Genomic DNA, 25,280 nt, shown 5'->3' with positions numbered 1-25,280 from the left:
GATACTAGAGGCCTAGGGCCGCTTTGCGGACCCCCTTTGCTTGATCCAGACCAATGGTCTAACCAATCCACACCAATGGCTCTGTCACTAACCTACCTACCTAACAAATCCAGACCAATTCACTATCCAGACCAATCCAGACTGCACTAGGACTAGTTCTTTGTATGAACAGTTGGCAGCTCTGTCCACCGCACGATCACGACCATCGCGAGACGCGAGCGAGAGAAACAAATGACTGCAATTGCCCCTAGATGTGTGCGTTGGAAAATGGTAAGTCTAACTGAACTTTGGCCTCATGCTGAATCTAATGATCTACAATAATTTCTGGTGATTTGAGCTAGCCCCTTTGCAATATATTTAAGGCAAGCCGTACTTCAGCTCTCGCTACCATTTTTGGTGGCTACGATAAGAGCAGTTCAATTTTTAAAAATTGTATCACCTTTGAAACAAATTTCAGTGTTCTCACTAGGACATTTTTAATGGGTGCACCGCCCTGCCATTTTCCAATCAATCAATCAGTCAATCAATCAATCAGTGATCTGCATTTAGGGTGGTTATCCAGGTGGCAGATTCCCAGTCAGTTGTTTACCTCATATTTACACCATCTGGCTAAAGTAACCTAGATATGTGCCAGTTACATAATATTAATACTGTATATATTTGAGTAATTTCGCTTTCCAAATTAGAATGTAAATATTGTAATACTGTTTATTTAAATGATAAATCATTATTATCAGCATAATTGCATCAGTTACATCAGCCTTCACTAGCTTCACTATAATTTTAGTGTGAAGCGCGAGCGGTGTCTGGATTAGCGTGGAATCTCATACAGCCATCCGATTCCATATGAGGTCGCAATCCCGTATGGTACTCCACAGCAACCGAATGGTATGCCCCAGTGTTACGTGATAATGAATAAGCAGTTGAACACTAGAAGTTTAAAATACTGTTGTGTCTTGTTCATGATAATGACACTAAATAGTTAGATTTTGCAGTTAGCCCGCCTGGTGGCCATGATTGTTAAGGCGCTGAAGTCTAAACAGTCCGACACTGAGGTTAGCCGGTTCGAGTCCCATTGGCCAAAAAAATGTTCTCCATCAGAATGTTGGCCGGCAGGTGGTATACAATTTCTAATCACTAGATTGCGTGCCAAAAGCGTGAATTAAATTCCAAACCTCTCCGCAATGCTCATATGGAGTTAGGGCATATGATGCTGTTGATGGCGATTTGTCCATCGGATGGGGACGTTAAGCCTTGAGCAGACCCCTTGGTGCTATTCGACAGGAGTAGGCTATGTGCCGGCACCGGGTTTCACCCTCTCCCTACTATTATATATCACGTCATTCATTTCATCTCATTAACTCCTCTGATGAGGTTGACGTCAGGAAGGGCATCCGGTCATAAAAACCCGCCACGACAGATTCATCTCACCTCATACCCGACCCTGTAGGGAAACGGAACAAGGGTTGGACAAAACAAAAACAAAAGGTTCGATTTTACAGTTAATATTTACCTGTCTGATATTGTTTATACCCTGAGGGGAATAAATTGAAGTTTTGTCATTCGTTTTTAACGTTGAATCCCCCACCCGGCTGATGAACATTTCTTGGGAGAATATTGATATTTAGTGCAATTTATGTGATTTATGTAGTCATTACTAGATGTTATTCTTTCTCTATTTTTTTACTTGGACCACCAAATTTCCTATTCACTGCATTTTCTATTAAAATGAAGAATGAAAACTCTCAACATATTTATTGGCTGATTAAAGCCTCTCTCCTCATGAACTCATTGAACAAGGACAAGCCTTCTACTACATTTAAGAAAATAATGTTGCAGTTATCTCTTGACGCATGCTATGCACATGTTACAATACATATTTTCTACGGGCAGTATTCTTTTGAACACAATGGAGGTAATCGCAGTATTCATCCATTCTCAGTGTACAGTATCTAGGATAAAAGTATACACCATGCTCTACAAGCTCTATAACATTATAAGGAAGTAGGAATTATGCAAATCTTATGTGGAATTCCTTTCAGAGGAGAGATGTGTTCATTGCGACGTCCAGGAACTCGCCAGGCGGCCCCCACATTTACTTTTATAACTTAATAAAGAGGAGCATACAGCATTCTCCATTGCTTAAGTACCTACTAGCAGTGCTATTGGCTAATGTAAAATGGGATGCGATGTCATTCCCAGCAATGATGGGAGGTACATTCCATTACCAGCTCCCGCAGAATAAAAGCAGATGTAATTAGAACCTGTATAGGAGCATACCTAGTGTTCACAAGGCAAGGGAAAAAAAGGATATTTAATAGCTGTAACCTGTTTTTTCATATTCAGGCCAATTTCTGTCATGAAAACAGTGTACACTTCCTTCGAGATGCTTTTTCCTATGACCATGGCGCTTACTGTCCGCAAGGCATGTAAAAAGGTCCTTTATTGCTTATCTTAGTTCCTAAGTACACAGGTTGGCAGTCTTACGTACTGTCCGATCACTTCTGTGAGAAGGAAACGACAGTAGTCATTCCGCACATGGATGTTTGCGATACAAATGGTGAACCATGGCGCTAATGTTGAGGTGCACAGGCTATAGTTTTAATGTATGTAGATTTAATAGAAATCTGAATTCAGTAACAAAAGGAAAATGTTACTTGTATGGTATACTAATTGTGATCACAATTTGTGTTAAACTTATGAGCGTTGTTGTAAATAATTTAATAGCGCAGCCAAAAATAAAAAAGTACAATTTAAGAATTTTTCTAAGCTAATCTGAGGTGCAAAATTTTGATGATTCCACTCTTAGGGTACAGCTCTTGGCGTGGTATTGGATTGGTGGTAATGTTTCTTGCACAATTTATAAACAAAGTTGACATCTGGATCATGAAAATGTTTTGTCATACATAGTTTATTGTGGAAGCCTTGGGTAGCGTAGGATATTGCTATTTTGGAATTATTGTGACCCTGATGCAAATTTTAAGTTTGAAATCTGTAACTGTGCATTCACAATTTTCTCTTGAATTGGAAATTCATATCAGCTGCTTCACATAAGTGGAAGCAGGAAAGGAATAACTGTATAATACTAAGTAATTGTACATTATCATAAGAGATTGAGTATTGCAAGCAAGCTAATTTGGTATTGAAACAAAAGAGACAGGTAATTTTACTCAAATCCAATAACCTAACTGTAGTAGACTAATTAGATTAAAACCTAATCTCACATAATGATAAACATATCACATCCTAACCATAATACAATTATGTAAACTATTAGGCTGAGTATGAATGCAACCTAAATTTCCGCGTCCATAATGTCGCTTTACAGTCACGATTCAATTCCTTTAAAAATATCTATATATATAAAATAACATGTCCTGACTGGCTAACTGACTGACTGATTCATTCGTTCATACGCAACCGGAACAGGTGGTTCCAGCTAACATCGACAAGATAAGTAAGTTCGTCCACTTTCATGCGGCAAACCCTTTCACTTTACAATCGTGATTAATTGGGCTCTACATTCACATTCTAAATTCCTTTTTTTCTCTTATTCAGTTACAGAGATCTCATAATTATTCCCAAGGTTAAACAATGCACCAATGGGAACGTTAATCGACGAGAATGGCACAAAATTCAAAAGATAATCAGATGAGCTCCGATGAGCAATACCAACTATGTTTCCAACATCCATGCTTTAGCATATTAAACATTACTGACCAACCATGCTTCTTTCTAAAGGAATATTCAAATCCAACACGATCGATTTTAACCACAGTTCCGGTTTTGCAACAATATACTTATGATAATAACCATAACCACCTTTGAAAAACCTTCAACCTAATGTTCATCCATAAAGTTTGAGAAGCCCCAATTCACGCTGTGATCAGTCTCTAGTCAAACAGTTGGAGATACTCCAATTCACGCTGTAATCAATCTCTAGCCAATACATACACATTTGCATAAACTTTCATGCAGACATCTCAAACGTCTTTTAGTGCTTCTTTGTTCACAAATTCTGGCATTTAGTTAATATACATATTGTAAACTATGTAAATATGTAATAAGCATAAGACCATTGTATTTAGTATTTGATATTAATTTTAAGTTTAGTTTTAAGTACCAATGTCAATAGATTTAAGACTTGACCTTAAGATTAGTATTAGGCTGAAGATGCCCAAAACTAGGGCGAAACATGTCCCTAACTAGTGTTTATATTTCATGTAGAATATAATCACTACAAAATACAATTGTATTCAATAGGTGGACACAGTAATTTTATTCAAGAAAGAATTTACTGATTCATCATCGCCGAGCCAAAACTACTTGGCATAAAGAAATGAAATTTTGAGGATACATTTATATGATAATATAGGTGCTCACTAAGGGAGTCTCTCTCTCTCTCCAGTCGTTCCACTCATGACTGAGTATCGTGACCCAAGGACTTTGTTGTTCCTTTTATAAGCTGATACCATTCTGTACGTACTTGCGTTTTCCGGATAGTAATTCTCCATGGTAAATTCATGATCTCTCTTACTTGATCAACCCATCTTTTTGCGACCCGTCCTCGTGTCCTTGTGCCAGAAGCTTTTCCTTGGACAATTTTTCCAGGTTGTCATCCTCTCCTCTCATAATGTGACCAAAGAATTGCAGGATTCTCTGGTACACAACTTGGCATAAACTTTCTTGTATTCCAATTTCCCAGATGACAGAATCATTTGTTCGCCTGGCTGTCCATGGTATTTGCAACATCCTTCTCCTACACCACATTTCAAAGGCATTGATTCGGTTCCTGTCTTTAGCTTTTATGGTCCAAGTTTCGCATCCATACAGGAAGATCGAGAACACAAGCGAATGGACTAATCTTTTTTTCGTATTCATAGATGTTCTATCTTGTCAGATCATCTTTAATTTTGCCATAGCTGTACCTCCCAGAATGATGCGATGTTTGATTTCTTTTTCGCAGCTACTTTTATGCTCGATTATTGAACCAAGATAAGGAAACTGACAGACTCTTTGGAGATTGTTAAGGTGCTGTGGCAGCTGAATTTCTGCACCTTTGTTGACAATCATTAGTTTTGTCTTGTTCCAATTAATTTCCATGCCAAGTTTGTGACTTTCCTGTTGTACACGATCCATTATCTCGACAAGCTCCTGTAAACTGCTGGCTACAAGTGTGGTGTCGTCTGCAAAACGGAGGTTATTAATTCTCTTCCCACCAATCGAAAATCCTTGAAACTTGATGATAAATCACCATCAACTCTGACTTTGGCCAAGTTGTTATCGTATAAGCCTTTTATAAGTGAAATGAGGTGAGATGGAATTACCATTTCCTCTAGAACACACCACAACTTCGGCCCCAAAACACAATCGAAGGCCTTTTGGTAGTCAATGAAGCACAGAAACAAAGGAATGTTGAATTCATGTCCCTTTCCAACCAACTGACGTGTATTTTTGGATATTCCGTTGCTAAGGGGTAGAAAAGGGGGTTGAATTTTAAACTTAACAGTTTAAAGACGAGAAAATTGGTATTTGGAAAATCCTCTTAAGGGGGCGAAAAAAGGAGAAAAAAGGGTTGAATACCTTTTATGAGGATACTTGTACTCAAAAACTGAATGTTACAATCATGAAAATCGGTATTTAGAATCTCTTTTAAAAATAAATACTAATTTTTTATGTTTTTGGAAAATCTTCTTAAGAGGGGTAAACAGGAGTGACAAAGGGATTTTTAAAATGAGTAGCCTATATCTCAAAAACACAACATGTTACAGACGTGAAAACTGGAATTTGGAATCTCCTGTAAACGTAAAGGAGCACGCATAATTTGTTTTCTGAAAATCCACTTAAAGGAGGTGAATTTTTAAAATGTGCATATCTACAATTTATCTCAAAAACTTATATTACAGGTGTGAAAATTGGTATTTTTAATCTCCTTTTAAAATAAAGTAACAGTTTTTTGTTTTTGGAAAAATGCTTTAGGGGTGGGGGTATATGTTACTGAAAAAGGGGTTTGAATTATTTTGATTAGGATACTGGTATCTCCAAAACTGAAGATATTACAGACATGAAAATTTGTATTTGGAATCACCTTGAAAAATAAGAAACATGTATTTTTTGTTTTCAGAAATTCACTAAGGGGCTTGTAGAAAGGACTAAGAAAGGGGTTGAATTATTTTATGAGGATACATAAGTTCAATACCAAGTTGCCATTTGCCATGCAATATGAATTATTTAATACGTAAACATCATTATTACTACTCAATCTACCATTGACCCACATTTGCATTACTTAACTACTCTTTATTCATTCACATATGAAAATCGTTCCTCATATCTCTTTGCATTTATTATAATTCGATTCTTTCCCTCATATAACATTATTTCATTTCACACTTCCTTTCTTATATTTCTTGTATATATTTATACCGCACCATATCTCAGTATTATTTATTTCTATGTAACGGACAATTCAATTCACTTCATTTATAACCAAATTATTATTTCATGGATCAACTATCTCATATCTCTGCCAATATGTACCTTATTTATCCATATACATTCATATTAATATGTATTGACTTATAATTGGCAATAAATGATCAACCTTTACGAACTTGGTAACTTACGACTCTATATTAATATGTAACACATCCTCTTTTCAACATTAATTCTTCTCATTGGCAATGGTTATTAAAATTAACTGAACATCGCTAACGTAACACTTCACTGAAATATGATCACTTCCCTATCTTAGGATGTATTTAAATCATGCTGAAGACTACCTATCACCTTTCTTTAAATGTCACTTTTGGATCACTCGCGTGAAAATACATGTTATTGAATCATACCACAAAGATATAACGACCTATTCCTTTCTAAAATAAAACGTACATCAACTATCATATACAAAGGAAAACATAAAATGATTTGGAAACATTTTTGAAAACTTACCTTATTCTGTGTTCGTCTGTTGCTGGGATTGGTGTTGGTTCTGCTACATCTTCCGCTGTACTGGTCCTCCTTTGGTTATAGGCTCAGTCATCTGGGATTTATGGGAAATGAGCTCTCAACTGCTGGTGATGTTGGCTGGACTCCTTCAGTCGTCAACCCCATGCTCAATTTACAGATCCATTACACCAGTTTCTTGCGCATCCAAGGAAAACAGATTCAAAGACAATGCTAATAACATCATTTGGTTAGATGCAAAGCCTTCTTGTTGTACTATCTTGTTTTATATTCTCAAATATAACATCAGTGTGATAGTTTATACAAATTACCATTATGTCTGACGCGACTTAAGTTCATCTAACTCGATAGTATTTATCGTATATGATTGCGTATTTTAAAATCTGTTCCCTAACGAAACCTTTACTTTACTTCCATAAGTCAGGTCCGATTAAAATCTTGCTCTTCTCCTTTCAAGCATCCAAGATGAATTCTATAATATATCGTATCTCTTTTCCGTATTACGTATTAAGATACTCTTATATTACGCGCAGAAGTATGTCTCTGATAAGTCTTTGGTTTTCTATCGACAAATTTGTTATTTTAACTCCAAAATAACTTCTTTCTTCTAGAGATTGATTCTGCCGATCTACTGGCCTGTCTTTTTCAAAATCAGTCCTCTCTTGTTCTTTTTGTTGATGCTAACAATTTCCGATGGTACATTTTATCTTGGTCACGGCCACTATGATTCGAGTTGCGCTGGTATCATCTGACTTGTATCTTTCTGATGCTTAAAATACAAACTTTTAAACTTTATTCACGGCAGATCAGAACATCCCAACTCCCCGTTTTGGCAATCAGGACAGTGGAACGGCACACTTGACATGCCAAAAGCCTTTATCATGTCGATATCCTAGGTGTTAAATAACAGAAGGTTTTGAAACAAATTTAACCGCTCAGAGAGTTAGATGGGGATTAAGATCCGAAAATAAATATATTAATTTCTTCATCTGAAACTGTTTAATGTGCGAAGACAAAATTCCAAACAGCAGTATATATTTTAAATCCTAGGTGTGAAATAGGAAATATTTTTTAATATTCCACTCCCAAAGTATTAAATGAGGTTAGCTCCGTAAATGAAATTATTCATCCCTTCAAAAGCGTGTGACGTATAAAGTTGTAATTTTACGAGAAGGATCTTCTTTCATGTCCTACTGTAGGTGTAAAATATCACATACTTCAAAATATTTCTCCCCTAAGGGGTTTAGATGGTGCTTCTCGAAAACACAATATCCATTCTTCCAAAACCGTTTCAGCACAAACTTAATTTTTTTAATGAAGGGTGGTCTTCTGTATCCTAGATGTTAATAAATATTTAAAAACATTCACCCCTTAAAGTATTCATTTCTCCATTACTGTTCAATGTGCTAAATAAAAATTTCGCAGGTTGGTAGCTTTTACATCCTACATGTTAAATAAGGTAATGTTTGAAACATTCAAAGTGTTAGATCAGAAAATAAATAATCATTCCCTCAAAACTATATGACCTACGAACTGAGGGCGTATTTTACAGGCTCAGCTGACAGTGGACTCTCCATGATGTAAAATTTTGAATAATAATTTTCGGTTTAAAACCGTTGTGAAGCACGGGTATCTTGCTAGTCTGGTATATATGTGTGTATCTATCGCATTACTTAATTCTATCCCTTTCTTTACAATGCCTCTAAAGTTTAACAGTTTTGTCATACGTACTTGACTTCATGCTTCCTATACTGTCATCACTCCCTTGTCCACCCAGTTTCCATGAATGTACCTCCTTAAAATACTTCTAAACAAACCCCCTAACTTTATACCACCTACGTATTCTGGATCGGTCGAAACTGGCTAAAAACTGCCAGGAGCTGAATCCGGGCCTCTTAGACTAGAGAACAAAGTGTAAAAGGCATGTCCCCAATGCAGAGAGACAATAACGTAGAGCAGAGGTCAATTTAAATGAATGAGGTTTATTAACATAAACTTAGAGAGAAAAGGTTTTAATACAGGCATAAGACAAATAAATTGGGGAATACAGGGAGTCAAATACTCACATACGTGGTTTGTAAAGATACTCCAATCTCAATCAAATCGCTTGACTTATCACTCTGAAACTTGTAGAATCTTACACCATTGCAACAGAGGTATCACGAACTGTTATACAATTATTTTTATTATTACCAGACAGTGGCAATTAAACGCGATCCAAAGTATTTCTTTCTTAAGGACCATTTGGAATCATGAGGTGAAAGAGACAGCTTTCACACAATAAAATTATCATGGCTCCCCAGACAAAGTCAAGGCTTTAAAAAAAAAAAAAAAAAGAACATGGCTCCCAACAAGACGTCAGTGAACCAAGGCTGGCAGAAAAGAAAACAAATATGGAACACAAGGAGGTAAGAAAGAAGTTGTCAGTTATGGAAACAAATAAACATGAGTCAATAAAGTAAGTTAAATGAGAGCAAAATCCCAAAATAAACATATTAATCGGCTGAAGAAGCTGGAAACAATGAGATAAAGTAAGAATAATAACAAGGGCAAGAATTCATAAGATACTGAAAAGTAACACAGGTCTGATAACCATTCCACACCCACACAGAGACCAAACATGCGAAGCAGAGTGAATAAAAAAGACATAATATCAAGACACGTTACAGCAAGTATCGTAACAGCATGACATAAATCAGTTGACGACTCATGAGCTTGACCTGAGAGCGCAGGTCAGATACCTGGGTCACCCCAAAGAGGCCTGGCTCACCCAGTCAAAACATATAACGTAAATAACTTATACTATTTAATAATTTACAGTAGCAAGCCTCAAAATTAAAACCTGAAGCTGAATTCCAACATATCTAAGATTTTAATCTTCAGACACCAATAAGTTTTAACAATAATTACGACTCAGATTTTAAAATAGGTCAAATTACAATTGGTTTTTAATAAACTAGAACTTTGAGAAATCAATTTTAGCCAAATTTTGAACATTTGAAGATGCTGTGTTTTGGACATAAATATCTTTAGAAATAACAGTTATTTCCAGTTTTAGTATAATCATTTATATTGTTAATCTTGTAATGTGTTTATAAATTCCTATGTTTATATATTTTATTATTTAATTTTAGAATTATAATTAAGCACAAATTTCAAAGAAAATCAAATATGACAGGTCTTTACCTTGAGATGATTATATAGGCTGAGGATGCTTGAAATTCAAGCGAAACATGTCCCTATAAAACAGTGTTGTAGCATTATGATCTAACAACATAAAACCATTTGTATTGAAAAGGTGGAATAAAAAATCAGAATATTGTAAGCATATAATAACTTATACGCCGCATGACACGTATTAATATCGCACACCAAGGTGAACATGAATCGTACAGTATCAGCATTATAAAACAGAATATAAGCTTGAGCCAAACGTCGAAGATGTAGAGAAATAAAAGGTCTCCAATCAAAAACCACAAACAACCTCATCACACACATGAATAATCGGATCAGTGCTACCTTTTGCTCTATGTAGGAACGATTACATAACAAGCAGACATGAAGAGAAAAGGAGGACAGTAAAATAAGTCTGCAGCAAAATTATAAAAGAATAATGCACAAAACAGGGATCTCTCAGAAAACAAACTAGCATAACTATGGCAAGCCAAGAAAGGATAAGTAGGATAAATACCTTGAGATTGGAGAAGTCACATTCATTGATACTAAGTAGTCATATTCATTGACTCTAAATATAGAGAGCCATACAAGATAAGATTTGAATCTTTTTGTAGAACCATATATACGGGATGAAGCCGGCCCCGTGGTGTAAGGGTAGCATGCCTGCCTCTTACCTGGAGGTCCCGGGTTTGATTCCTGGTCAGGTCAGGGACTTTTACCTGGACCTGAGGGCTGGTTCGAAGCCCACTCAGCCTACGTGATTAGAATTGAGGTGCTATCTGACGGTGAGATAGCGGCCCCGGCCTAGAAAGCCAAGAATGACGGCCGAGAGGATTCGTCGTGCTGACCACACTTCACCTCGTAATCTGCAGGCCTTCGGGCTGAGCAGCGGTTGCTTGGTAGGCCAAGGCCCTTCATAGCCTATAGTGCCGTGGGGGGGGGGGGGGATTTATACGGGATGAAACCCATCTCGTAAACCAACATCTCATCTTTCCTTTAAAGGCCATTATTGTCCCCCGACCAGAGATGACACGAATCAAAGATAAGTTAGAAAGAAATACTTTGTCAATCTTCCGTTACATGAGAAGCCATCTGTCTAATGGGGACGAACTACACGTCAAGTCAGGCATAGAAAACACTTAAGCAGCCATAACAGATTGATTGATCTCTAAGACATCGTACAGAATGCGATATCTGTTAAGTACAAAAGTAGTAATTTCCTTGGTGATCAAGCAAGGAGGACTCATTTTACATAAGGGTTAAGACTTACAGCTAAATGCGTGCGTGCAACTATAACTAAACTTACAATGGAGGATAATCTAGACATATTGGAAAGGTGATCATACACATCATCTTCATTTCCCGTTTCCAGCTTCCCGGATCGGGATGTGAATTATGGACCTCCATCGCTGCTTGTTTCTCCACCACTCTTCTCTTCTTTTCTGTTTTTCTTCCCCTCTTCTCTATGCACTTCCACACTGAATCTCTGCACCTCTTTCGGGGTCTTCCTCGTGGTGTCTTTCCTGTTAACTTCTCTGAAAAAGCTTTCTTTGGCACTCTCTCTTTTCCCATTCTCATCATATGCCCATACCACTTAGCTTTGTTGTTTCTATCCTGTCTTGTAGTTTCAATATTCCTGTCCTTTTCCTTATCTCTTCATTTCTAATTCTATCGTTTCTGATCTTGCCCGTGGTGCCTCTTAGGAATTTCATCTCCGCTGTCTGTATTCTGCTCTCCTCTCGTTTTGTTGTAGTCCACGATCCAGCTGCATAGGTTAGTATGTGTTTTAATTGGTTGAATATAATACATGATGAATTATAATCATTACAAAATATCAAAGCCATCTTGATAACAGTGCTGATAGTGTTACTTACTATAATAATTAATCATATACAGTCGTATCAGCACACTAAATTTTATTTCAGAACCGGTTTTCTGACTCTAATGTCCATCATCAGTGTTGAAATATTTTAAATATTTTAGATGGTGTCACATTGAATTTTAAAATAGTTAATATAGAGCCCTCTTGAGATAAGCTGTAAAATAAGATGAATAAAAAGTGCAAGAGCATGCATAAAACATAATTATATAAAACTTTATGATGTAAAAAATATATGATATAGGCCTACCATAGGAAGGGCTAGATTATCCTCATAATCTAGTATTAAACAAACGTTCAGCTTTAAGTACGGGGCACGCTGGAAGTACATGATACTACGTCACCTCAAGGTTGTGAACAATATGTTGCTTGCATCTGTTTCATTTAAAATTTTATCAGGTTCCCTTATCTGCGCCAGGAATATTTCAATGTTTTCGCGGGTATTTAGTTCAAATCCATAATTATCTTTAATAATTAATTTCATGTCCTCTTCGATTTCTAAAAATTTATGATTATTGTTATAAATGTGTTCTGCAAAAGCTGAATATCTGTTGTACTTTATTGCCTTGAAATGTTCTTGATATCTTTGATTTAAGGCTCGGCCAGTCCTTCCTACGTAAAACATTTTGAAGTCGTTACAAGTGAGCCTGTATACTCCCTAATTAGTGTAGATACCTTTTTTGTTTATACCATGTGCATTATATATATAGGTTCTGATATTTTATTTCCGGTTCTAAATGCCATTTTGAGTTGAAATTTCTTGAATATATTAGCGATTTTAAAACTTGATTTCCAAAATGCATAAATGTTACGAATTGACTACATTCAGAGATATCCTTCTCTCATTTTTTTTTTTTTTCTCTCTCTCAAATGTATAATTTTGTCTCTCATTTCTGGGTGGAGTAGCCATTTGCTTCATGGCAATTTGTTTTATTATTCTAATTTCTTTCAGTTTGTTCTCATCACTCATGGGAATCTTTAATAATCTATTGATATAGCTGTTGTAAGCTGCTTGTTTATGAGTTCCTGGGTGGTTGGAGTTTTTGTTGATGGTGGTGATGGATTGTGTGGGTTTACTGAAAATATCGAAATCTATCCTGTTGTTGATCTTTGTTAATGTGAGGTCAAAGAAATTTAACTTTTTATCGTTTTCTTTTTCCATAGTGAATTTGATGTTGCTGTCAAGCAAATTTACACAACCCAGAAGTGTTTTGGGAGTAATGAGATCTCCATTTAAAAATATTACCTTGTCGTCAACGTAATGGACCCATAATTCTGTTTCCTTCTGATGTATGTCCAAAATGGTTTTCTCAAGAAACCTGGTAGCGGACCCCCCATTGGTAAACCTGTGTTTTGCTGGTAGTACTTCCTATTGAAAGTGAAGTAATTATTGTCTAATATTAGACTTAATAAATTTATCGTTTCATTAATTTCTATGTGGCTTAGTCTATCTTGGTTCTTTAAGTTTTCTTCTATTAAGTTTATGGTCTCTTTAATAGGAATGTTGGAATACGTGTTGGTCACATCATATGATACCATTACGGTTTCCTGTTTATTTAGATTTAATATGAACTGTGTGTCCTTCAATTTTTTCTTTTATTCTTGTGTTTAAATTCCTGGTGGGGTCCTTTATTACCTTTATGTTGTTTGTTTCTATGAATTCAATTGTTTTTAGGATGTAGTCGTCTTTATTTAGGGTAACTGTGATGTTGCCCTTGTCTGCTTTAGTTACAATTAAGTTATTATTTTTTATTTTAGATTTTAGGTTATTAATTTTTGGTGTGTATTGCTTTCTTTTTTTTTTTTTTTTGACTGGTTTGTTTTTTATTTTCTAATTTTCATTTGCTACTAAGTGTCTGTCAGGGACTTTTTGGATAGCTGATTCAGTCTGTGTTATTAGCTGTTTTAGTGTGGCATTATTAAGGTTTTGTTTAAGATTGTGTTTGTGACTTAGTTTTAATAGGTTAGTTTCATCTTGGGTTATAGGTGTGTCTGAAATGTGGACAACAGGTTGACTAAATTTGTGTTCAACTAAATCATCAAAGCTATTACACATGTCTGTTTTTTTTTTTTAGTTTACTTAATTTGTTTTGAAATGTTTTTTGTTTCTTCTCAAGTCTAATTCTTATGTATTCGTGAATGTGTGTTATAAGACAGGTCCATTCCAGTTTATTGTATGTGTTCATAAGTTGTAGCTGAAGGAGAAAGGCTTCTTCATTTAACTGATCCTTCTTTGCATGTAGGCTCTTGATTTCACTTTTTAATCATGTTGTCCGTGCTATTTTGACAGCGTGCTAACAGGAAACTGACGTGTTGTTGCTTTTCAGATTAACAAAGTTAGGAGTTAGGTTATGTTTTAAGTTTTCTTGGTTAAAGTTAATGTCCTCGTTGATGGTTAATATCTTTAATTTTGTGTTCCTGAATTTAAAGGCTGTGGATGTTTCCCGCCAATAAATGATGAATGATAATCATTATAAAATATCAAAGCCATCTTGATAACAGTGCTGCTGGTGTTACTTATAATTATTCATATATGGTATAGATAAGAAAAGTGTTTTTCCACCAATCAATACACAATTTATTTTAAATAGTAAAACATAACCAGTAAAACATAACCATTTCTCATCAATAGGCCAACATGTAGAAGAATCCAAGCATAGTTTCACAAACATCAATAACGACATGACGATACTAAACATAAACTCCAAGGGCCCACTGCTCAACCTAACCGAATATTTCTACATTTCTTTAGACCAATACGCTAACCCCAATCATAACATTAATGATATTACTGAAAAAACCAGCATCATTTTTGATAAAGCCATTCCGGCATTAAAGAATGATTACCTCAAAATAGTAAACACACGCTCCAACAAACCAACGAATCACAAGCCCGACCCCACCCCTACTTCCCCAACGGCCACTCCTTCTTCCCCTCCACCTACATCCCCCTCCACAGCTAATATGAGCCCCAGACGCACTCGCAGTAGAACACAACAAGCCTTCAAACACATCGGCACAAGACTTCCACAACAACTAACGTAAGTACTCTTTCCATACACACACCAGGCATTCCTTCATACACACACCACTGGTATACTTATATTACCTTATCTTTACAGACTACAACCACAAACGTAGACGAGAGAGGTGTTGCCACCAACTACTTCTAATTCAAACTCAAGACCTGCTGTTTACTATATTAAAACTTACCAGAGTACATCACAAGTTGGAATATATAACACAATATTTATAAAAAAAAAAATTTCTTCATGACAAGGGTCCATATTAATATGACGCATACCAGCTTCAGAACTTTCTCGAAGATTACCATACACAGCTAAAATCAACATAATATAAAAGCAAAGGAACTACACAGAAGATAGAAGAACGGAACCTATGTAACATGAACTAAAAATTTTTAACAAGTGTCTACCTATACTTACAAAATTTTAATGTGTTAAAACTTTTTAAGTGTTTTATATTATGACCCATATGTTTTAATATGTCCTACATACTCATGTTCTAACTTATTGTAACTTTTTACCTTGACTACTGATATTTTAATTACATGCTACTGTATACATTTCCATCCCCCATTAGACATCCGGATGTCTATTACAATAACAACTTGTGAATTGTCTAATGGCTGGAAACAAATCATGCACTAGCTGATGATGGCCGTTAAAGAGCCGAAACCGGTACTAGTTTAATCTATTTAAAATAAATTGTGTTTGATTGGTGGAAAAACACTTTTCTTATCTATACTTTGAATCTGTCAATACGGAAAATGAAATTTATAAATAATAATTATTCATATATGGTCGTATCAGCACACTAAATTTTATTTCAGAACCGTTTTTCGGACTGTAAGGTACATCATCAGTGTTGAAATATTTTAAAACATTTCATTTTAAATGAAGGTGTCGCATTGAATTTTAAAATAGAGCCCTCTTGAGATCAACTGTAAAATAAGATGAATAAAAAGTGTAAGAGCATGCATAAAACATAATTATATAAAACTTTATGATGTAAAAAATATATGACATAGGCCTACCATAGGAAGGGCTGGATTATCCTCATAATCTAGTATTAAACAAACGTTCAGCTTTAAGTACGGGGCACGCTGGAAGTACATGATACTACGTCACCTCAAGGTTGTGAACAATATGTTGCTTGCATCTGTTTCATTTAAAATTTTATCAGGTTCCCTTATCTGCGCCAGGAATATTTCAATGTTTTCGCGGGTATTTAGTTCAAATCCATGATTATCTTTAACAATTAATTTCATGTCATTTTTGATCCCTAAAATGTTATGATTATTGTTATAAATATGTTTCGCAAAAGCTGAATATTTGTTGTACTTTATTGCCTTGAAATGTTCTTGGAATCTTTGATTTAAGGCTCGGCCAGTCCTTGCTATGTAAAACATTTTGCAGTCATTACAAGTGACCCTATATACTTGCGAATTAGTGTAGATATCTTTTTGTTGATACTTGCTTCATGGCAATTTGTTTTATTATTCTAATTTCTTTCAGTTTGTTTTCATTACTCTTGGGAATCTTTAATAATCTATTGATATAGCTGTTGTAAGCTGCTTGTTTGTGAGTTTTTGGGTGGTTGGACTTTTTGTTGATGGTGGTGATGGACTATGTGGGTTTCCTAAAAATATCCAAATCTATCCTATTGTTGATTTTTGTTAATGTGAAATCTAGGATATATAACTTTATATCGTTTTCTTTTTCATAGTGAATTTGATGTTGCTGTCAGGCAAATTTAAACAACTGTACGACACTGAATGAAATTGAGAAAATCAAAAACAAACCATTTTAACCATAATTGGTTAATTCCGCTGACACGGGGACTGGGTATATGTGTCGTCTTCATCATCATTTCATCCTCATCACGACAAGCAGGTCGTCTACGGGCGTCAAATTGAAAGACCTGCATCTGGTGAGCTGAACTTGTCCTCGGGTACTCCCGGCACCAAAAGCCATACGCCATTTCATTTTTACTGCTCACGTCATCTTTGGGAATTTCTTCAGATCCTCTTGAAACTAGTCCCAGTTATATAGGACACTATACAAGCTAATGGTATTGAATAGGTGGACCCTTCTCTACCCTTTGACAGTGATCATTTGTCAATACGGACCCTGATGAAATTCATAACTTACCATCCAGCAGTTGTCAACCGTGCTGGTGGAGGAATGGAACTCCCTACCACAAGAACTTCTAACTAATCTTGTGGCCAGCATGGGGACAGATTGCAGAGCATGCATCGCTGTCCATGGTGATTACACACCCTTTTTAAGAACCATGTCCCTTTTGTGATGTCCAGGGGACCACCATGAGTCGCAGTGACTTATTTGTATTTTATTGTCTCTATAAAAGTGTCAGTTTTGTTTGTCTCATCACATATTCCTTTCAGTTGTCGACCGTACGATACTGTAGCAGTTCTTCCTATGTATGGTTCAAGTTTCATAGAGCTATGTTATTTGGCAGTAACACAATATGTGAAAGTTACTTTTGTCCTTAAGTTTTGCACAGCATTGTATGATTTCCTTAGATATTACTTAATTGTTAATTGGGTTGCTTTCAGTTAGTGATCTGTTATAACAGTTTATAACACCAACAATGCAATAGTAGTCTGTTGTCAAATATTGTATAATTCAGCTATGTAACAGTTCAGTTACGGATTTTGCATTTGACTTTTGTAACCAGTGGAAAGTTTATTTTCAGATTGACTCAATTGTCTAGGAACTAACGTAATGCAGACTTTCAATATGTTTACCTACCTGTCCCTAAATTGAAAGTACTAGTCGTTAATCTAGAATTTTTTTTTAACAAGTTGCTTTATGTCGCCCAGACACAGATAGGTCTTATGGCAACGATGTGATTGATAGGAAAGGGCTAATGGGAAGAAAGCAGCCTTAGCCTAAATTAAGGTACAGCCCCAGGACTTGCCTGGTGTGAAAACAGGAAACCATGGAAAACCATCTTCAGGGCTGCGACAGTGGAGTTCGAACCCAACCCCATGGCCAACTCACTCGGTCAAGAAAAAACTGAAACTTGTCTGTTCCTTTCTGATTTTACCTAAATAGGATCTATTTGTTTTATTGAAATAGACTGGAAAATTTACATAAAACTTCACAAAATTTTATAGCCTTTTTAGCGTACGTCTTAAAATTGTTTTCCACCAGTAAACTCTGAAGAATGGTTTTAAACTAATACTTCCTTGAGAGAAAAGAATAGCTATCGATAAGATTTGACCTTTGAAAACTATAATTAACATCATACATCCTCAGATTGTGCACATATATTGAACTGTGACTGTTCGTTATTAAAAAATGAAGTTCCGTAACGTTAATGAACAAATTGTTCTAAATATTTTTCTTTCTTCCAGGAATTTCATGAGATTGAATTAATTGGGCTTGGTGAATTTGGTAGTGTCCACAAATGCATCAACAGGTTAGATGGTTGTATTTATGCTATCAAGAAGAGCATCAAGCCAGTAGCAGGGAGTGTCAATGAGTAAGTTTCATTTCATTAATAGCTTTGTAAAACTGTATCATATCATTGTCATTGCTCCTGAAAGAAATTTTTTCCTTTCATTTTTGAAATAAATAAGTCTTATGACTGGGGCACACATTATAAATTTCATATTTGATCTGTGTTGACAAGAATTCACACTGCTTCAAGATTAAGATAGGGTCCTCATGGTCAGTACATGTACAAAGTCATGGTAGACTTTTGAATTTTAATAGTCATCAGTACTAGTTTCAACCTGCCAAGAGGTCATCTTCAGCCATTGACAAACATTCAGTACGGCATGCCCTTGAAGGACTTGGGGGGGGTGTGCATCTTACTGGATATTTTACAACTCACTGGATCTGTAATTGTCAACAGCTCATCAAGATGTCCCCTAATGCCAGATTACTTCATTAGATAACATCAAGGGGATGTCCTACTACTATCATTTAACTTGACTTACGCTTTACATAAACTCATATTATAACAGCTATGGAACTTTTGTACTTGTGTTTATCTACATTTTTATTCGTTCCAGTGGTTGTATGATAAATGTCCCATTATGCAATTATTTTCTCATAGATGTCCTTCGAGACTTTTAATGGACTTTAAATCCTGTGGTTTAGTTTTAATTCACGTGCATATGGTTTTTAAATTTTAGCAACCGTGCTCCAGCACATCCGTGCGACTATGCCACGCTCTTATCATTCTTACACAATGTTGTTGACCTGCATCCCCTCCCTCAGAACACATGACCTCGCCTTCTCTCCTCCACATCCGGTAACACTGGCCAGGTTTTATATGCATGAACAGAGAAGCTGGTTAAAAATCCAGTGTGCTAGAGGTTGCATGGCACGATAGTGTCGCCAAGGACTGCGAGAGATGTGCCATGCAGCTGCATTACCTTACAGAACGGTACCAAGGTGAGTTGCAGCCTTCCGACAAGGACATAAACATGTGTTGGATATGCCTCGAACTGGTCACCCACCAGTAAGCGACGAACATGTACAGACTTCGTTCGCGTTAGTGGAGATGGATTGGAATGTAGGCACATTCAACTTGCTTCACATCCTGAAGGACCACACGAACATGCTGAAAATTGAGTCAAAATGGATTCCGCATGAGTTAACGAACATCCACAAATGGGTGCGATATTACGCTGCTCATACACATTTGCAGTGCTATGAGCGTTAAGGAGAGGATATCTTATTACATATCATTGCCAGTGATGAAACCTGGCCGAAATCTTGAACCGCAGCTGAAACGCCAATCGAACAAGTGGCGTCAACACTGGCCATCACAAAAACAAATAGTTTGGCAGACCCTACCATTGTTAAGGCAATGCTGATTCTTGCCTATGATTGGGATGGTCTGATCTTAATGCATACCTTTCCCCCACGGCACTCTGTTAATGTGGCATACTAATGTTCCTTTTTGCAAAACAGTCTGCTAGCAGCTATGAGAAGAAAACTGTGACACTTCATTGATAATCCACTCATCACTTACAGCAGGAGTTGTGTCTGAATTGTTCATTCGCTGGGGCTGTGAAGATTGTCTAGATTGAAGTCCCTGCAACTTCAATCTAATCTTTACGATGAAGGAGCCCCTATGTAGCAAGTACTTCTGTACAATTGAAGACGTTTTACAGGCCACCAAGTGCTCTCTTCACACCATTGACAGACTGGGCAGTTCCAAAGGGATCCAATGGCTTCCGCATTGCTGGGAACACATACCCAACACTGGTGACTATATCGAAGGTCTATGAAACTTAAAATCATGTATGTTTGCTATGTATCAATAAATAAAATAGTTGCCAAAACTTAAAAGCGAACTTTGGTAAAATTGGCAAATACCGGTAATCTATGTAAGAGTATATCAACACTTTTATTGTCGTATGTTTTAATATTTTGAACCATTTTTTATTTTATGTTATTGAGTGTTGCTTTTTACTGATTTGAACCTTGTTTTCAAATTATCTATTTTACTTTGTCAATGGCTGAAGATGACCTCTTGGCAGGTTGAAACTAGTGCTGATGACTGTTAATATTTAAAAGTCTACCATGGCCTTGTGACTTGTATTAAATAGGTGGACCCTATCTTAATCTTGAAGCAAGTGTTATGGCTGGAGGCCATCTGAAAATTTGTGTTACGGAAATTAGCGCCACAAAATGTGTGATAAAAGAGTAACCCTGGCAACCGTATAGGCTGTGATGTGACGCATGGATGAATGGCCAGGCAGTGTTACTTACTGCGTCTTAGGGCTGGTGGTCGTATGGTATAGTAGCTGTTGATGGGTGGCCATGACCGAGAGACATACATATAATTATTTATCACAAAGGGAAAAGTGGTTTCTTTTTTTCTTTTCATTTTTGTGCAGTACTGTTGATCATAAAGAGTTTAAAATAATCAGTTAAAATAAGTATTGATTTTAGTTATTGTGCAAATCAAGTATTGTCAAATTTGGTCATTATACTTCCGGATTCATTTCATTAACGCTTGGAGGTGGCCATGAATTAACTTTGTGTCATGTTTCATTAAATTCATGTTTATGTTTTGCTCATGAGAACTTGTAGAGCGTCCATTGCATAGTAGTGTATCATCTCTGGTTACTTTTTCTCTGGTCTTGTAAATGAAGTTTGGAATTTTGTTGAAATATTTTCTATATACAAATCTTTTAATGCATGTAAAGAGCTAGTGGTGACAAGATCTGTCAGTAGTTTGCCATGCAGGTATTTGGAAAACATACTAGTAATGGTTTTAAAGTCCATTTCAGTTATTCAAGATCATTCAATATTTAAACATTTTGCTCAAGGTGACAAAATTATTCCTTGTAATATGTTCTTATAGTTATTGGCACCCTGCTTTTGTTTCAATCACTCTGTTGTTCATTACAATTGAAAGTAACATTTTACAATATTATTGATAGAAAATGAAAACATTAAGGTCAGAAGTGTACAGAATCCATTAGGATGCAAATGAACGAATGAACACATGGATGTACTCAGCCCTGAACATTGTGTTAAAAAGTGCAGCTAAATCATGGTATAGTTGATGTTGAAAATGTCTACAGCAGCTGGAACAGAATTGTAATACAGGAAAACAATGTCACATTCATGACCAGATCAACATATTCTAGAGAATGATGCAAAAAAAATTTCAAAGTCTCCCACTCAGATCATTTATTAGCTTTCATTTGTATACAAGGTTATAGGTATACAATATTCAACTATGATTCGATTGGTGTTTTTAGAGAAATCTTTTTATAACGCTGGAATAAGAAAATACAGAATTATAGTAGATTCCTGACTGTTCGTCTTAACATGGCAAAAGGGCAGGCCAGATAACAAAAATAGACGAATAGGCCGGTGTTTTATTATTACTACTCACTTTCTGCCCCTCCCATACCTTTAAAAGTACACTTTTTATACCATATTCGTATTTTCTGACCTTATTACAGGCCAATACTTCAGAAGTGTTTGTTATGTAATGTTCAAAGGGAGAGCCAAAAATGTCTGTCTATTAGGTCATCAGCCCAGAAGGTGGTTGGATCTTCAAATAGCACAGCCAGAGGTTATGCATTTAAAGATATTCATGATGTTCCGTATTGAACTGTATCACAATTAAATTGAAATAACAAATATCGTAGTTCAACCTATTCAATACAAGTAAATACGAAATATAGTGTTACATTCCTATTTAATTATAAGCGGAAGCGGTACCAGTTTCGACCCCAATCTGGGTCGTCAACAGCCGAATAAAGTGCAAAAACGTCAACTGTTCTAAAGAATCTACAAGAGCCTAGTTACATACTTCAATTACATACACATTTTCGCAACCGAAACGATTACAGACTGGATCATTAAGCTGTTCACTGAGTTCCGTCGGCATTTGAAAGCACAGTGCCGGACATTGAGTATGTTGCGCTGATCTTCGGAGCTAGCAATTTGCTTCAATCAAGTGACTCGTCTTCGACTTCTATACAATTTTGGGACTTATTAAATTGTGTTGTGACTTCGCGCCTGATAGTATATGCAGGCTGGCTTACTTAACTGTTCACCTCTTCTCGTAAACATTTTGAGACACAGTGCCAAACTTTGCGTGTGTTGTGCTACTATTCAGAAGATTGCGCCTTACTTCATATAAGTGACTGACCTACTACTTCTAGATTTTACAATTTAAAATCGCGCAGTGCCAATCCCCATTATCTTATATTGCTTCTTCAACTGTTTTTATGAAAGACTCGTTCTTTCATTTCTTATTTACATATACATTGTTTTTGCATTTTATTCGGCTGATGATGACCCTGGAGCTTGTTCCATGAACAAACTTTGCACTTTTCACTTTTCAATTCTTGCAAAGTGCAAAGTCTTTCTGTTCCACCATGATCTAGGTTGTACTTTTCAATTTCTTCGCAAAGTGAAAGGTCTTTGCGAAAGAGTGATCCGATCAAGTTTATTCCAGGGCAAACTGTATACGAGGACGGTTTGAAAAGTTCTCGGAATCACCGCTAGATGTCAGTGCTAGAGCAATGAGGTTTCCGCGCAATAATCACACATCCTTTGTGAGTGAACACGTGGCACGTCAGTGGTCTAGCTGCAGGAGTGTGGTAGTGACGACTCTTTGTTGTTGTTCCCACGTAGTGATTTGTGACAATGGAGAAAACTGAGATTCGAGCAGTGATTAAATACTTTGCAAAGAAAGGTATGAAAGAAAAGGAAATTCATGCAGACTTTCAGAACACACTGGGGGACTCTGCTCCTTCATTTTCAACTGTTGCCAAGTGGACCAGCAAGTTTAAATTTGGTCGGGAGAGCTTGGATGATGATCCGCGTAGTGGACGGCCAAAAAGTGTTACGACCCCAGAATTTATCGCAAAAGTGCATAAAATGGTCATGGAGGATCGTCGACCGAAAGTGCGGGAGATTGCTGAAGCTGTAGGGATGTCTTCTGAACGGGTATATTATATTTCAACGTACTATGTTAGGAAATATTACATTTCCTATAACATCTACAACTTTGGTAACAGTTCTGCAAATAATTTATTTTGATGTCGTATGCATTGCTGCTACACTGTGCAGCTGGGCACCATTTACTAACCAATGTAAGCATATAAGAATTTGTTCTTTTTCAGAAAGGGATTGACTTCCTTTTGTTGCATGCTTCAATAAATGACCGATCATTTCAATAATAGTCAGCCTGTATTGGGATAATACAAAATCACTCGTGAAATCCCGTCAAAGTGAGTATATGAAAATTAATCCTGTCTTTGTACGTTCTCTTGTTGGATTTTTCATCACTGTCCTTGCTTGATGCTAACAAAAGCTCTCGTCGTAACGTGTTTACATCACTAAACCAAATTCTACGCTGAGAAACTCGTGTACATACTTGTTAATTAACAGATGAAAAGGGAATCGTCTCTTTGAAAGATTTTTGAAAACTTTGCACTTTGCATTTCTGTACCAATGGAGGAACATAACAGGCTTGAAAAGTAAAAGGATTCCTAACTTTTCACTTTGCAAGCTAAGTCTGAAAAGTGATGGTGGAACAAAATCTGAACTGAAAAGTGCAAAGTGAAAAGTTGCAAAGTTCGTTCGTGGAACAAGCACCAGATTGGGGTCGAATACCGCTTCTGCTTATAATTGAATAGGAATGTAACACTACATTTCTTATCTACTTGTATTGAATAGGTTGACCTACGTTATTTATTATTTCAATTTAATTAAGAGGTTATGCGGTTATGGGGAAGCCGCAACAACTGATAGCAGCACCAAAATGAGGTGTACTAGGCAAGATGAAGAGTGAGGTAGTTTGCCATTGCTTTCCTCACTGTGCCACACAGTGCTACTGCCGCACGACTGACCCTATGAGCAACATCTTTCATAACAATCAGATGCACTAGTCGTGCTCTGAGTGTTATTATTCAGCACCACCCATATCCTAGCAGCGTTCATATAGTCACAGGCATGGTTGAGCCTGGGATTTTAGTGGAAGCTACCCTTTGCTCTGGCTTGCCAAGACAGATGCTAAAGTACTGCATCCATCAAGAAATGGCAGTAACCGGATATAATTCACTGTGCGCGTCGGTCTTGTAGTTTGGGGTACTCCCTATGGGTGGCTGTTAAGTAACCCCTCCTGAGTCAGTATGCCAAGCAATACGACGTGAGACAGCTGTAGTGAGCCCCTGTGACAGTTTTCGTGCAACTTGTTTTTTGATCTCTTTGATTTTTGTGATTTTGTGAAATGGCTGATGTTCGAGAACAGCGTGTGGCATGAAATTTTGTTTTCTGCTCGGTTTCAAATGCGGCGGAATTTTGATCAAAGACTTTCAATGCCCAGGCCAACCTTCCGCGTCCAGAACTGATGAAAATGTGGGAAAACTTTGCGCGCTTGTGTACGAGGATAAACAAGATGAATTTGCTGAACTATTTGGTCATTCGTGGAGCTCAGTGCAACGCATTGTAGCTGAAGATTTGCAAATGAGATGAATTGTGGCAAAATTAATCCGTGCTCCTGATTTCTATGCATGATATTTCGGTGAAAAACCGAATAACTCCACTTCCTCACCCACCCCACTCACAAGCTCTCTCATCTTGTGATTTCTTTTTGTTTCCCCAGATGAGAAGGAAGCCGAAAGGGGAAATGTTTTCTGAACATTCCGGAGATGAAAAGAGAATTGAAGGCAGTGCTGCAAGACACCCGAAAGGACAAGCACAGTGGAAAAATCGTTTGA

At 36.6% G+C, this 25,280-nt stretch overlaps 1 protein-coding gene across 1 annotated transcript in view; it reads left to right on the top strand.

Annotated features, from left to right (window-relative positions):
- The window catches only part of Wee1 (Wee1 kinase), a 108,852-nt gene that overhangs the window by 3,431 nt on the left and 80,141 nt on the right, over window positions 1-25,280 (top strand). The window contains exon 3 of the mRNA XM_067135337.2: window positions 18,426-18,553. Coding sequence (XP_066991438.2) covers window positions 18,426-18,553 — 128 coding nt within the window. The remainder of the gene's footprint in view (window positions 1-18,425; window positions 18,554-25,280) is intronic.

This window comes from Anabrus simplex, chromosome 1, assembly GCF_040414725.1.
Source record: "Anabrus simplex isolate iqAnaSimp1 chromosome 1, ASM4041472v1, whole genome shotgun sequence".
Lineage (NCBI taxonomy): Eukaryota > Metazoa > Arthropoda > Insecta > Orthoptera > Tettigoniidae > Anabrus > Anabrus simplex.
This window is presented reverse-complemented; position numbering and strand designations above follow the sequence as displayed.